This window comes from Vigna unguiculata, unplaced genomic scaffold (assembly GCF_004118075.2).
Source record: "Vigna unguiculata cultivar IT97K-499-35 unplaced genomic scaffold, ASM411807v1 contig_512, whole genome shotgun sequence".
Taxonomy (NCBI): domain Eukaryota; kingdom Viridiplantae; phylum Streptophyta; class Magnoliopsida; order Fabales; family Fabaceae; genus Vigna; species Vigna unguiculata.
In genome coordinates, this window is record NW_021011228.1 from 107,803 (window position 1) to 121,382 (window position 13,580).

The 13,580-nt window shown below is 40.0% G+C and overlaps 1 protein-coding gene across 1 annotated transcript; it reads left to right on the top strand.

Annotated features, from left to right (window-relative positions):
- Positions 1-3,392: 3,392 nt before the first annotated feature.
- On the top strand, positions 3,393-5,591 carry LOC114172260 (the record flags this gene model as incomplete). Its single annotated transcript, XM_028056849.1, has 2 exons — positions 3,393-4,620; positions 4,663-5,591. Coding segments are annotated over exons 1-2 (2,157 nt in total), but the record flags the coding sequence as incomplete, so codon positions are not given.
- Between the last annotated feature and the right edge of the window lie 7,989 nt (positions 5,592-13,580).

Sequence of the window (13,580 nt, forward strand, 5' to 3'; positions counted from 1 at the left end):
ACTTACAAGGATAGAAAATTTGTCTTGCATCCTTTATCACCATCCCAAGTGGTAGAGGATCAAATCCAAATGAGAAAGAAGTTGGAAAAGGAGAGAAAAGAGGATAAAAAAAAAGTCCTCCCGCTCTCCCAAAAGAAGTAACTAAAGATGAATCTGAGGTGGGAGAGATTGGTGTTCCTTCTCCCAAGGTCATTCAACATGAGAACATTTTGACTATAAAATCTTTGAACCAAGTTCTCAATGATGAACAACCTTCATGCCTCTTGTTGTGTAAAGGAACACTCACATGTACTGCCACAACTCTTGAACGTAAGAATCTACCTCCTAAAATTGAAAATCTTTTGAAAGAGTTTGAGGATATATTCCCTAAGGAAGGGCCTATTGGGCTTCCTCCCTGATGAGTTCAAATTTTTGCCCTCATTTAATATTTAAATTTGGGGATTTAATTGAATTTTCTGTGCTTAAAGATTGAATTAATTAGGATTTGTGATTATTGGATTTATTGAGTAAGTTTGGTAAAAGTGGCGTAAAAATTGATTTTAGTTGCATAAAATATTATTGGATATTCTAACGTTTGTTAATGCAGCTGGAATTTATTTTTAGTCAATTAATAATGTGATTTTGAAATATTCAAAGTTACAAAATAAGTCCAAAATCAAGAAATTCTGAAAAAGAATAAATCAGGAGCTAAATGCACCCCTAGATTTTATTTGCACACTCCTCCCTCAAATGGACCACAAAAACCTGTTCTGCACCCCCAGTTTTCACTAAGTTGCACCCCTCCTACCACTTAAACTCCACTCAACCAGATTATGCCATGTGGCAATCTCCACCTCTTTTAAGATTAGCCAACCATAAGCCGCCACGTGTCATAATCCCCACCTCACCAAATTAACCAATCAGATTCTGCCACGTCATCATCTTCATCTCCCAAAACCCTAACCCTAATTTTCTCCTCTCCTTCCACCCTCCACGGCAGCCGCCAACCTCGCCGGCTACCACCATCTTCTTCTCGTGTCCAACAGCAGCCTTCACGCACCATCTTCTCCTTGGCAGCAGCGAACGCGAGCATCCACCACGCCACCACCATCTCCATCGAGCTTCGCACGCCACCACTAGCAGCGAGGAACAGATCGGAACAGCACCACCGCAACAGCATCGCGACGCCATTTCCTTCTTCCCGCGAGCGTTCAGCCACGACCACCACGAGTTTAGCAAACCCAGCGGAAACGTCCACACAGCCGCCGCCGCATCACCGTTTCCAGCAGCGCAACTTCTCGCCCCTGCACCTGTTCGCAACGCCATCTCCGTCCACACGCAGCAGCATCGCTTCGCAAATGCGAGCAAGATTCGCACCAGATCTGTAACTCCATCACAGCAGCCTCAAGCCATTGAATCACGACCGCAAAAAAACACCATCACCGGAGACGAACCTTGCACTTCTCTGCAGCCAAAGGAGCAAGCGAAAACCCTAATTTGGGAGAGAGAAGGAGCTGCCACGTGTCATCCTCTCAATGGACACTGAATGGTCAACTCTGGTCAAATTGGTCAAACTCTGGTCAAATTCTGGTCAATTTTGCAAATATGGTTAAATGAGAGGGCAGAATTGGAAATTGGACAGGAATTAAGTTGCTAATTAATTAAATAAAAATAAAAGATTTTAGCAACTGACAGATAAAGCCCAAAGTCCAGTGGAAGCCTATATAAAGAGACTTAAGGGAGTAGAAGCGGGACGACTGACAATTTACAACTGACAGCTTAGACACTTAGAACTCTCTGGTTTTGGCAGATACCGTCTCCACCACATCTCTCATTCTTTCTTTTATTTTCTTTTCATCATATTATCATGTATTCCATCAAAGCCATGGAGGGCTAAGCTTTAAGGGTTGATTCCACTGTAATTTCTTAAATGGATTCTGAGGTTAGATGAATTTATATGTTTTGTTATTTTGATTATTGTTGTGGTTTTTGTTTATCTATGTCCTTTGCTTCTTAATCGAATAGAAAATAATGATTTTAAATCTACATGCATGCTAATCATATGAGTTAAAAGGTTTTTAAATAAAATTGAGACTTTACTTTGATTTTGTTTAGAAACTTTCATTTGATTAAATAAGTTTTTGCCAATAATTGAGACTTTAATTTGATTAGAGGTAATTACTTTAACTAAAATTAGTCAAGACTTTACTTTGATTAATTAAGTTTTCTATTTGGTAAAGAAACAAAGGAATAGACATGATTAGGCATAGTAAAATTAATTGAGACTGTACTTTGATTAAATTTACTATGGACAATCTAAACAATTCTCACTTTTAATTGAGACTATACTTTGATTAAAAGTGAGGATGCCAACAAATGAATTGAGTCTTTACATTGATTTATTTGTAAATCAACAATAATAATTAATTTAACAATAATCTCTAGATAACCAATGAAGAATCTTATTTAGAAAAAGCAGTGGAATTGACCTATTTACTATTACTGTGTTTACAATCTTCCGTGTCATTTTCTTTGCATATCAAAACCTCCCTATTTTTATAGTTGCTAGTTTTAAATTGCATTTTTGAGAATCAAATATTTGAGATCAATTCCGTATTCGTTGTGAGACGACTCAGGGTTATCTTAACCCTAACTATTTTGTTCACTACTAACTGGCAATACTGAAGTTGCTAAAGTAGTGATAATTTGATCGCCTAACGACAGCGATATCAAATTTGGCGCCGTTGCCGGGGAGTACGGTTAGTGTTTCTTTTATTTTGATTCTGTTTTTATTTATTTTATTTTATTTTATTTTATTTTTTATTTTTATTTTTTTATTTATTTTACGCATATACGTTTAATATAGTTTGTTATTTTGTAGTCTCTAGTTTTCTTTCAATATATTCCAAGTAAAGTTCTATTTTTGTTTTGATTAAGAATTTCTTTTAAGAAATTTTTGAGACTAGTTTGGAAAACTCTGTCTAGGAAAGACTTGGTATTTAAGTTGTCCACTGTGACGCACCTCTCTTTCCTGGGAGTAGACCCAACGACATCTTAATTCATTTCTTTCTTGAAATCTTTCTCCAAAACAAGAATAGGAAAAAAACACACAGGGAAACACTTTCAGGTGGACTGCATAGTGCATGACTCGGGCCAATCCGGGTCAATTTTATCAACTTGATTCAGAACTTGAAAGGAACTTGCGTAAATCACGTAGGAGACTTGATCTCAGGTGTTCTACTGAAGGAGCACCATCATCATCTGAACCTACCACTGAAAGTGTACCACTAGAATCACCTCCGGTGATTAACATATCTTCTGATCCATCACCTGAACCAGAATTTCAAGAAGATAAAATGGAAGAAAGAACAATAAGAGAGTTGGCTTCACCGGATGCAGCAATTACACAAAACATGTGCATCCAATATCCATATGGAGAATGTGAGCTTAAGTCTGGGTTAATCCATCTTTTACCCAAATTCCATGGATTAGCAGGAGAAGACCCGTACCATCATTTGAAGGAATTTCATGTTGTTTGTTCATCCATGAGACCTACAACAGTGACAGAGGAACATATCAAGCTTAAGGCATTTCCATTCTCATTGCAAGATGCCGCTAAGAATTGGTTATACTACCTTCCGCCAGGATCCATCAATACCTGGGAGACTCTGAAAAGATTATTTCTGGAAAAGTTTTTTCCAGCATCTAGAGTTGCTGCTATTCGCAAAGATATTTATGGGATAAGGCAACAAGAAAGAGAAAGTCTTCACGAGTATTGGGAAAGATTCAAAAAGTTGTGTGCTTCCTGTCCTCATCACCAAATAAAGGAGCATCTCCTCATTCAGTACTTTTATGAGGGATTGAGTATCATGGATAGACAAATGATAGATGCTGCAAGTGGAGGGTCATTGGTGGACAAAACGCCAACAAATGCAAGACAATTGATTGAAACTATGGCGTCGAACCATCAACAATTTTCCACAAGGAGTAATTCTATAACTCTATTGAAGGGAACCCATGGAGTAGAAGCTTCATATCTTGCAGATCACAAGAAATTAGAAGGGAAGTTGGATGACTTAGCAGCCATGGTAAGGACCTTGACAGACTTACAGAAAAAGCCTATCCCTTCTACTTTATGTGGAATTTGTGCTTCTACTAATCATCCTACAGAGGCTTGTTCTATGTTAAAAGAGACAGGGACGTTAGATAATGAACAACCTCAGGCATATGCTGCAAACATCTATGGCAATAATAGACCACCTTGGCAGCAATACAACCATGATTTGTCCTCCAACAAGTACAACCCAGATTGGAAGGAATATCCCAGCCAGAAATGGGGAAATCAACAGCCTCAACACCAACAAGTCTATGTTCCACCTCAACAGAGGCAACAACCACAACCAGCGGCAACCTCTGGTGATTCAAACATGGAGGCAATGATGAAAATGATGGCTGACATGATGAAGGGACAAATCAATGAGTTGAAACAGACGATGGAAGCAACCAATCAAAACTTGCAGAACCAGATTGGACAAATGGCAAATGAGTTAAATCAGATGAAGTCTCAGCAAGGCTCAAGCAATTTGCCTGCACAAATTGTAATCAACCCGAGAAATGTAAGTGCTATTACTTTAAGATCGGGTAAGCATATACAAGGCCTTGGGGATGCCCAAGAAGATGAAGATAAGGACAATGAAGTTGTACCTAATGATGAAAGAGGAAGATCAGATGAAGCAACACAAGCAACATCTGAAATACCTGCACCTAGTGATAACTCCAGGTTGGTATCCCCTAATACTTCCTCTGAAAATCCTTCTCCTTATTCTCCTCCTCCTCCCTATCCAAACCGTTTGAAACCAAAAACTAAAAAGATGGAGGAGTTAGACAAAGAAATCCTGAATACTTTCAAGAAAGTGGAGATAAACATTCCTTTGTTGGATGCTGTGAGACAAATTCCTAAATACGCCAAGTTTCTCAAAGAATTATGTACACATAAAAGGCGTATTATGGACAAAGAGGTAGTGAACATGGGAAGAAACGTCTCTAGCTTAATTAAGAAGCCTGCAGTCAGAATGCCGCAAAAGTGTAAGGATCCAGGTATGTTTTCTGTTCCCTGCATTATAGGTAGTACTAAGTTTGACAATGCTATGTTAGATTTAGGAGCTTCTATTAATGTAATGCCTTTATCTGTTTTTACTTCACTTCATCTTGGACCTCTTAAGTCTACTGGTGTGGTCATTCAGTTGGCCAACCGTAGCACAGTTAACCCTGCAGGTGTGCTAGAAGATGTGCTTGTCCGTGTGGACAAGTTAATTTTTCCTGCAGATTTCTATATCTTAGACATGAAGGATGATGAAGGAATGAGTTCGACCACAATCATCTTGGGAAGACCATTCATGATGACAGCACGTACCAAGATAGACGTGCATGCAGGATCCTTGACTATGGAGATAGGAGATGAGAAGGTGCAGTTCAACGTGCTAGAAGCCATGAAGCACCCAATTGAAGACCATTCCTTGTTTTGTATTGATTTACTGAGTAATGTAAAGAATAATTATGCTTTTGGACTTTTGGACGTTTTATCTGGTTTTTCTTCTTCTTTGGATTTTTCTTTTTCGAATATTTCGGGCTCAATTTTAGACGAAAGAGAAAATTGCATAACAGGTGATGTTGAGGACGCGGTGTCACTATTTGATACCTCTGTGGCGTCCAAGTGTGATGCTGAGGTGGCTGAAATTACCTTAGGCAGTAAAATGTTGCCATCTGTGGAACAGCCACCCACTTAGGAGTTGAAACCTTTACCATCTCATTTGAAATATGTTTATCTTGAGAGGGATGGGAAACTCCCAGTTATTATATCTGCCTTGCTTACTGACGAGCAGGAACAAAAGCTATTGCAGGTTATCAAAGATCACAAGCGAGCAATAGGCTGGACTTTGGCAGATATTCCTGGTATTAGTCCTTCTTTCTGCATGCACAGAATACTCTTAGAGGAGGATGCTAAGCCAGTGAGGCAACCTCAGAGGAGACTGAATCCTCAGCTGATGGAGGTTGTGAAGAAAGAAGTCACCAAGTTGCTACAAGCAGGTATTATATATCCTATTTCTGACATCACTTGGGTGAGTCCTGTACATGTGGTCCCCAAGAAATTTGGGCTCACCATGGTCAAGAATGAGAAGAACGAGTTGATTCCTACTTGTATTCAGAATAGTTGGAGGGTCTGTATTGATTATAGAAGACTAAACCAGGCCACCAGGAAGGACCACTTTCCTTTACCATTCATGGACCAGATGTTAGATCGATTGGCAGGTAAGTCTCATTACTGTTTACTTGATGGATTCTCTGGGTATTTTCAGATTTGTATTGCCCCAGAGGATCAACATAAAACTACCTTTACTTGTCCATTCGGTACATATGCTTATAGGAAAATGCCATTTGGCCTTTGCAATGCTCCTGGAACATTTCAGCGATGTATGATGAGTATTTTTACAGATTTGTTGGAGCATTGTATTGAGGTTTTTATGGATGATTTTAGTGTATATGGTTCATCTTTTGATCATTGCTTGTCTAATCTTGCTAGAGTCTTGGAGAGATGTGAAGAAACTAACCTTGTTCTAAATTTTGAAAAATGTCATTTTATGGTGGAACAAGGTATAGTTTTAGGTCACGTTGTTTCCAAGAATGGTATATCTGTAGATCCTGCTAAAATAGATATTATTTCACAATTGCCTTACCCCTCTTCTGTGAAAGAGGTTCGATCTTTTCTTGGACATGCAGGATTTTACCGGAGGTTTATCAAGGACTTCAGCAAGATAGCCAACCCTCTCTCCAACTTGTTGCAAAAGGATGTAGTATTTGACTTTGGAGAGAGGTGCAAAGATGCGTTTGATACATTGAAAAAGGCGTTTACCACCACTCCTATCATCCAGCCACCTAACTGGACATTACCATTTGAGTTGATGTGTGATGCATCAAACTTTGCAGTAGGAGCGGTGCTTGCACAAAAAGATGGGAAGCTATCACATGTGATATATTATGCTTCCAGAACATTGGATACAGCGCAGGCCAACTACATCACGACTGAGAAGGAATTATTGGCTGTTGTGTTTGCCTTGGACAAATTCAGACCGTATATACTTGGTTCCAAGGTAATTGTTTATACTGATCATGCAGCATTAAAATTCCTTCTGAAGAAAGCAGATTCGAAACCAAGGTTGATCAGATGGATGCTACTGCTCCAAGAGTTTGACATTGAGATTCTAGACAGAAGTGGAGCACATAACTTGGTAGCCGATCATCTTAGCAGGATTGAAAATTGAGAAGATAACATTCCTATTAAGGATGACTTTCCTGATGAAGTCCTCCTAGCATTGACTGCTGTGAAAGGTATGTTTCCTGAACCTTGGTTTGCTAACATTGTTAATTATTTGGTTGTTTCTGCTATTCCTCCTTCCTTCTCCAAATATGAAAGAATCAAGCTAAAAAGTGAGACAAAGTACTATTTATGGGAAGACCCAATCTTATGGCGCATTGGTAGTGACCAAGTCATAAGGAGGTGTGTTCCAGATATCGAGATACCTCATGTGCTTGAGTTCTGTCATTCGTCTCCTTTTGGTGGACATTATGGCACACAACGAACAGGTAGGAAGGTGTTGGATTGTGGATTATATTGGCCTACCATTTTTAAAGATGCACAAAGGATATATGAAAATTGTGAGCAGTGCCAAAGGGCAGCCAGATCCATTACAAGAAGGGATGAAATGCCTCAACAACCCATGCTATATTGTGAGGTATTTGATATTTGGGGTATTGATTTTATGGATCCTTTTCCTCCTTCTTTTGGGTTTTCTTATATTTTGCTTGCTGTAGACTATGTCTCCAAATAGGTGGAAGCCATAGCTACAAGGACTAATGATTCTCGAGTTGTTATGAGTTTTGTCAGGTCTAGCATTTTCTGCAGATTTGGGATACCACGAGCCATCATCAATGACCAGGGGACTCATTTCTGTAATAGGCTACTTGAGAACATGTTGAAGAAGTATGGGGTGACACATCGCATTGCTACACCATATCACCCCCAAACCAATGGACAAGCAGAGATCTCTAACAGAGAGATTAAAAAGATACTAGAGAAAGTAGTGGTAATTTGATCGCCTAACAACAGCGATATCACTCCCTTTAGAGGAATTGAACATCAAATAGATTTAGTGCCTGGGGCTAGTCTACCAAATAGACCAGCCTATAGGACAAATCCTCAAGAAACAAAGGAGATAGAGTCTCAAGTCCAAGAGTTGTTGGAGAAGGGTTGGGTTCAAAAGAGCCTTAGCCCTTGTGTTGTGCCTGTTTTGTTAGTACCTAAAAAGGATGGAAAATGGAGAATGTGCTGTGATTGTAGAGCCATAAATAACATCACCATTAAATATAGGCATCCAATCCCTAGGCTTGATGACATGCTTGATGAGTTGCATGGGTCCCTCATGTTTTCTAAAATTGATCTAAAGAGTGGTTATCACCAAATAAGAATCAAAGAAGGTGATGAGTGGAAAACCGATTTTAAGACCAAATTTGGACTATATGAGTGGTTGGTGATGCCGTTTGGGCTTACTAATTCAGCTAGCACATTCATGAGGCTAATGAACCATGTCCTTAGAGAGTGCATAGGAAAGTTTGTGGTTGTCTATTTTGATGATATCTTGATTTATAGCAAGAGCTTGCATGAGCACATAGACCATCTGAGGTCTGTCCTTACCATCCTTAGGGTAAATAGTTTGTTTGCTAATAAAGAGAAATGTACTTTCTGTGTAGATAGTGTAGTTTTCTTAGGTTTTGTTGTGAACAAAAATGGGGTCCATGTTGACCCTACAAAAATAAAGGCCATCCAAGAATGGCCTACTCCTAAAAATGTTGGAGAGGTTAGGAGCTTCCATGGTTTGGCAAGCTTTTATAGGAGGTTTGTTCCTAACTTCTCTACTTTGGCTTCACCCCTCAATGAACTTGTCAAGAAAGATGTATCTTTTAATTGGGGTGAAAAACAAGAGTCTGCTTTTCAACAACTCAAGGAAAATCTCACCAATGCACCCATTCTAGCTTTACCAAACTTTTCAAAAACCTTTGAGCTAGAGTGTGATGCATCCGGTGTAGGAATAGGTGTTGTGTTGTTGCAAGGAGGGCACCCAATTGCTTATTTCAGTGAAAAACTTCATGGTGCCTCCCTCAACTATCCCACCTATGATAAGGAATTGTATGCCTTAGTTAGGGCCCTTCAAACTTGGGAACACTACCTTGTGTCCAAAGAGTTTGTCATTCATAGTGACCATGAGTCGCTAAAATATTTGAAGGGCCAACATAAGCTGAATAAAAGACATGCTAAGTGGATGGAATTCTTGGAACAATTTCCTTGTGTGATAAAGTACAAGAAGGGCAAAAGTAATGTGGTGGCTGATGCCTTGTCTAGAAGGCACACCTTGTTTTTAAAATTGGGAGCCCAAATTCTTGGATTTGATCACATTCCAGAAATGTATAATCAAGATTCTGAGTTTTCCTCTACTTATGCTGAATGTATGGAAAGACCTCAAGGAGGTTTTTATGTGAATGAGGGGTATTTGTTTAAAGAAGGAAAAATTTGTATTCCCCAATGTTCACAAAGAAAACTCCTTGTTCAAGAAACACATGAAGGGGGATTAATGGGTCATTTTGGGGTAGAAAAAACCCTAGGTCTTTTAAAAGAGAAATTCTTTTGGCCCCATATGAGGAAGGATGTCCAAAGGCATTGTAATAGATGTATTTCATGCTTACAATCTAAGTCTAAAATAATGCCTCATGGATTATACACCCCCTTGCCTGTTGCTTCAGCCCCTTGGGAAGATATAAGTATGGATTTTGTCTTAGGACTCCCAAGAACACAAAGGGGTTTTGATTCCATTTTTGTGGTGGTAGATCGTTTTAGCAAAATGACACACTTTATACCCTGCCACAAAGTGGATGATGCTAGCAACATTGCTAGGCTTTTCTTTAGAGATGTGGTTAAGCTTCATGGTATACCCCGCACCATAGTTTCTGATAGAGACACCAAGTTCCTTAGCCACTTTTGGAAAACACTTTGGTCAAGGTTAGGAACTAAGCTTAATTTCTCTACTTCATGTCACCCACAAACTGATGGGCAAACTGAAGTTGTTAATAGGTCTCTGTCTACTATGTTAAGGGCAATTTTGAAAGGGAACCACAAATCTTGGGATGAATGCCTTCCCCATATTGAGTTTGCCTACAATAGAGTAGTTCATAGGACTACTAAAATCTCTCCATTTGAAGCTGTTTATGGCTTTAATCCTCTCACTCCCATGGACTTGCTACCACTTCCTACATCTTTTGATTTTATTCATAAAGAAGGGGTGGCAAAATCTGATTTTGTTAAAAAAATGCATGAAAAGATTAAAAGCCAAATCCAACAACAAACAGAGAGGTATGCTAAGTACAACAATAAAGGGAAGAGGGAAATGATTTTTGAAGAAGGGGATTGGGTGTGGCTACACCTTAGAAAAGATAGATTTCCTAAGCAAAGGAAGTCTAAACTTAGTCATCGAGGTGATGGTCCCTTTAAAGTGCTGAAAAGAGTAAATGATAATGCATATAGGCTAGAGTTGCCTGAAGGCTATGATGTGCATGCCACCTTTAATGTTGCTGACTTAATACCTTTTGCAGGTGGTACAGATGATGAGGCAGAGACTACAGATTTGAGGACAAATCCTTCTCAAGAGGGAGGGGATGATGAGAAACCTCGAGCCAAGGGACCTACAACAAGAGCCATGGCTAGGAGAATACAAGAGGAATGGGCCTTAAATGCGCATGCAAGGCCCAAGATGAACTTCACATGGGCCAAGGAAGATGTGAAGACCTAGCCTAGGACATTTTTCTTGTAAATACTAGATTAGGATTTTATTTTTGGGCTTTGTATTTTGGGCCCAGTAGAATAGGATTTTCTTTGGGCCATGTATTGGGCCTTAGAGGAAATTGGGCTTTAGAAGTAATTTTGGACCAAAAAGGGGAATTGGGCCAAATGGGCCAAGAGTAGTGTGTCTACTCTAGAAAACCCTAGAAGCTTCTCAAACTTGCTCTCCAAGGATGAGAGTTAGCTTCCCATGGCAAGACAAGTGTGACTTGCTTAGGTGGCAAGTCACACCTCCCACATGCTCCTTTTTGGCTCCAAAATTCAACTTTCTAGACTCCTTTTTCCCTGCACTTTTTGGAGACCCCTTGGTCTCATTTTAGCCTATAAATAGAAGGCTTAGGAGATGTATTTTTCAGCTTGAAATTGAGTAATGAATTGCTGCCCAAATTTGTGCACAAATCTCTTTTGAGCTCACCTTAGAGTAAACTCTTCTCTAGTTTACTCTAGTCTTCTTCCTTAGGAGTTGGCTTCACCTCTCTTAAGAATCCTTTCACCTACACCAAACCAAACACCTTAAGCTTCTTTCCTTCATGCTTCCGCATCCAACACCATCCATGGAGCCTCCATTCTTCATGCAAGCTTCAATGGAGACAAGAAGAAGCCATCACATTCCCAAAACAATTCCAAAGCTCCAAAATTTCCTAAGGTAGGAATAATCATGGTTTTTCAGGCTAAGGGCTTGTAATGAGCTGTAGAACAATGAAAGGGTATGCAGGCTCAAAAAGGGGTATCAACAGAAATAGTTCAAGGTAGGCTCATCTGGCTATAGGCTCACAAAAAAAATTGCCTAAATCATGTCCAAACATGCATGTGTATCAGGAAAGTATCAGAAAGAGTCAAGCCAAGACCACTGTGCAAGCATTCAAGAGGCGGTATCATACAACAAAGAACAGAGAGTGGCTTAAATTCTCACACAGGATAAAACAATTCCAAAAGCAACTTGACATGCAAAGACAAAGTAAGGATATCAGTTCACAGAATAACCAACAACTCATCCTCCAAAAGTGAAGTGAGTGTTCCAAACAGAAAGCAAAAACATAACACTAACTAACACAAATTAACAAAAAGGAATCAAACAAACGGAAACAACAACAGACAGACAAACCTGGACAAGTGCAATAAAAGTAAAGAAGAAGGGGAAAGAAAACTCCCTGAATCATGGTGAAACAGTAGTGGGGTCAAGTAGGGAAGTTTCCTCCACAACAGTATCCACCAAGGCAGGATTGCTGAGGAATGGCTTAAGACGATGCCCATTCACTTTGAAGCTCTTATCTGTGGACTGGCTTTTGATTTCAACTGCACCGTAAGGATAAACATTAGTGACAACAAAAGGACCAATCCACTTTGATCTCAACTTACCCCCCATGAGTCCAAGTCTGGAGTTATACAGTAAAACTTGCTGACCAACAACAAACTCCTTTCTAGCAATGGAGCTATCATGGAATCTCTTGGTCTTCTCCTTGTAGAACATAGAGTTCTAATATGCCTCCAAACGGATCTCATCCAACTCGTTCAACTGCAGCTTCCTTTCCTCCCCAGCTTGATCAAGAGAGAAATTGCATGACTTGACAGCCCAGTAGGCTCGATGCTCTATCTCCACTGGAAGGTGGCATGGCTTACCAAAGACAACCCGATAAGGAGACATCCCTATAGGTGCCTTGTAAGCAGTCCTGTGAGCCCATAGAGCGTCCTCAAGTCTATTGCTCCAATCCTTCCTGTTGGGCTGCACAATCTTCTCCAAGATCCTCTTGATTTCTCTGTTTGAGATCTCAGCTTGCCCATTAGTTTGGGGGTGATATGGTGTAGAAAGTTTGTGCACAACCCCATACTTTTGAAGCAAAACCCCCAAGGATCTGTTGCAAAAATGGGTGCCTTGGTCACTAACAATAGCTCGAGGAACTCCAAACCTACAAAATATGTGAGACCTAACAAAATCCACAACAACTCGAGCATCATTAGTTCTAGTGGCTTTGGCTTCCACCCATTTTGAAACATAATCAACAGCAAGCAAGATGTAAGTGAAACCAAAAGAGACAGGGAAAGGGCCCATGAAATCTATACCCCAGACGTCAAACACCTCACAAAATAGCATGGGTTGTTGAAGCATCTGTTGTCTCCAAGAAATGGCTCCTCCTGCTCGTTGGCATTCCTCACATGTGCTACAAATCCTCCACGCATCTTTAAAGATGGTGGGCCAATAAAATCCGCAATCTAGCACCTTACGAGCTGTCCTTTGTGTGCCAAGGTGACCACCAGGTGCAGATGAATGACAAAATTTGTGGACCGAGTCAATCTCATGGTCCAGAATGCATCTCCTGGTAACCTGATCATTGCACATTTTCCACAGATAGAGGTCATCCCAAATGTAATACCTAGCATCGCTCTTGAGTTTATCACATTGAGCTCTGGATGCTAGGGGAGGAAAAACAGAAGCAGCAAGATAATTAACAATGTTAGCAAACCAAGGTGAGGAAGAAGTAGAGAGTGTCAACAAACTTTCATCGGGAAAGTCATCCCGGATCGGTGTAGCATCATCAGTAGACCTCTCAATCTTGCTTAGGTGGTCTGCAACCAGGTTTTGTGCTCCGCTCCTATCACGGATCTCCAAATCAAATTCTTGGAGCCAGAGCATCCATCTTATCAGTCGAGGTTTTGA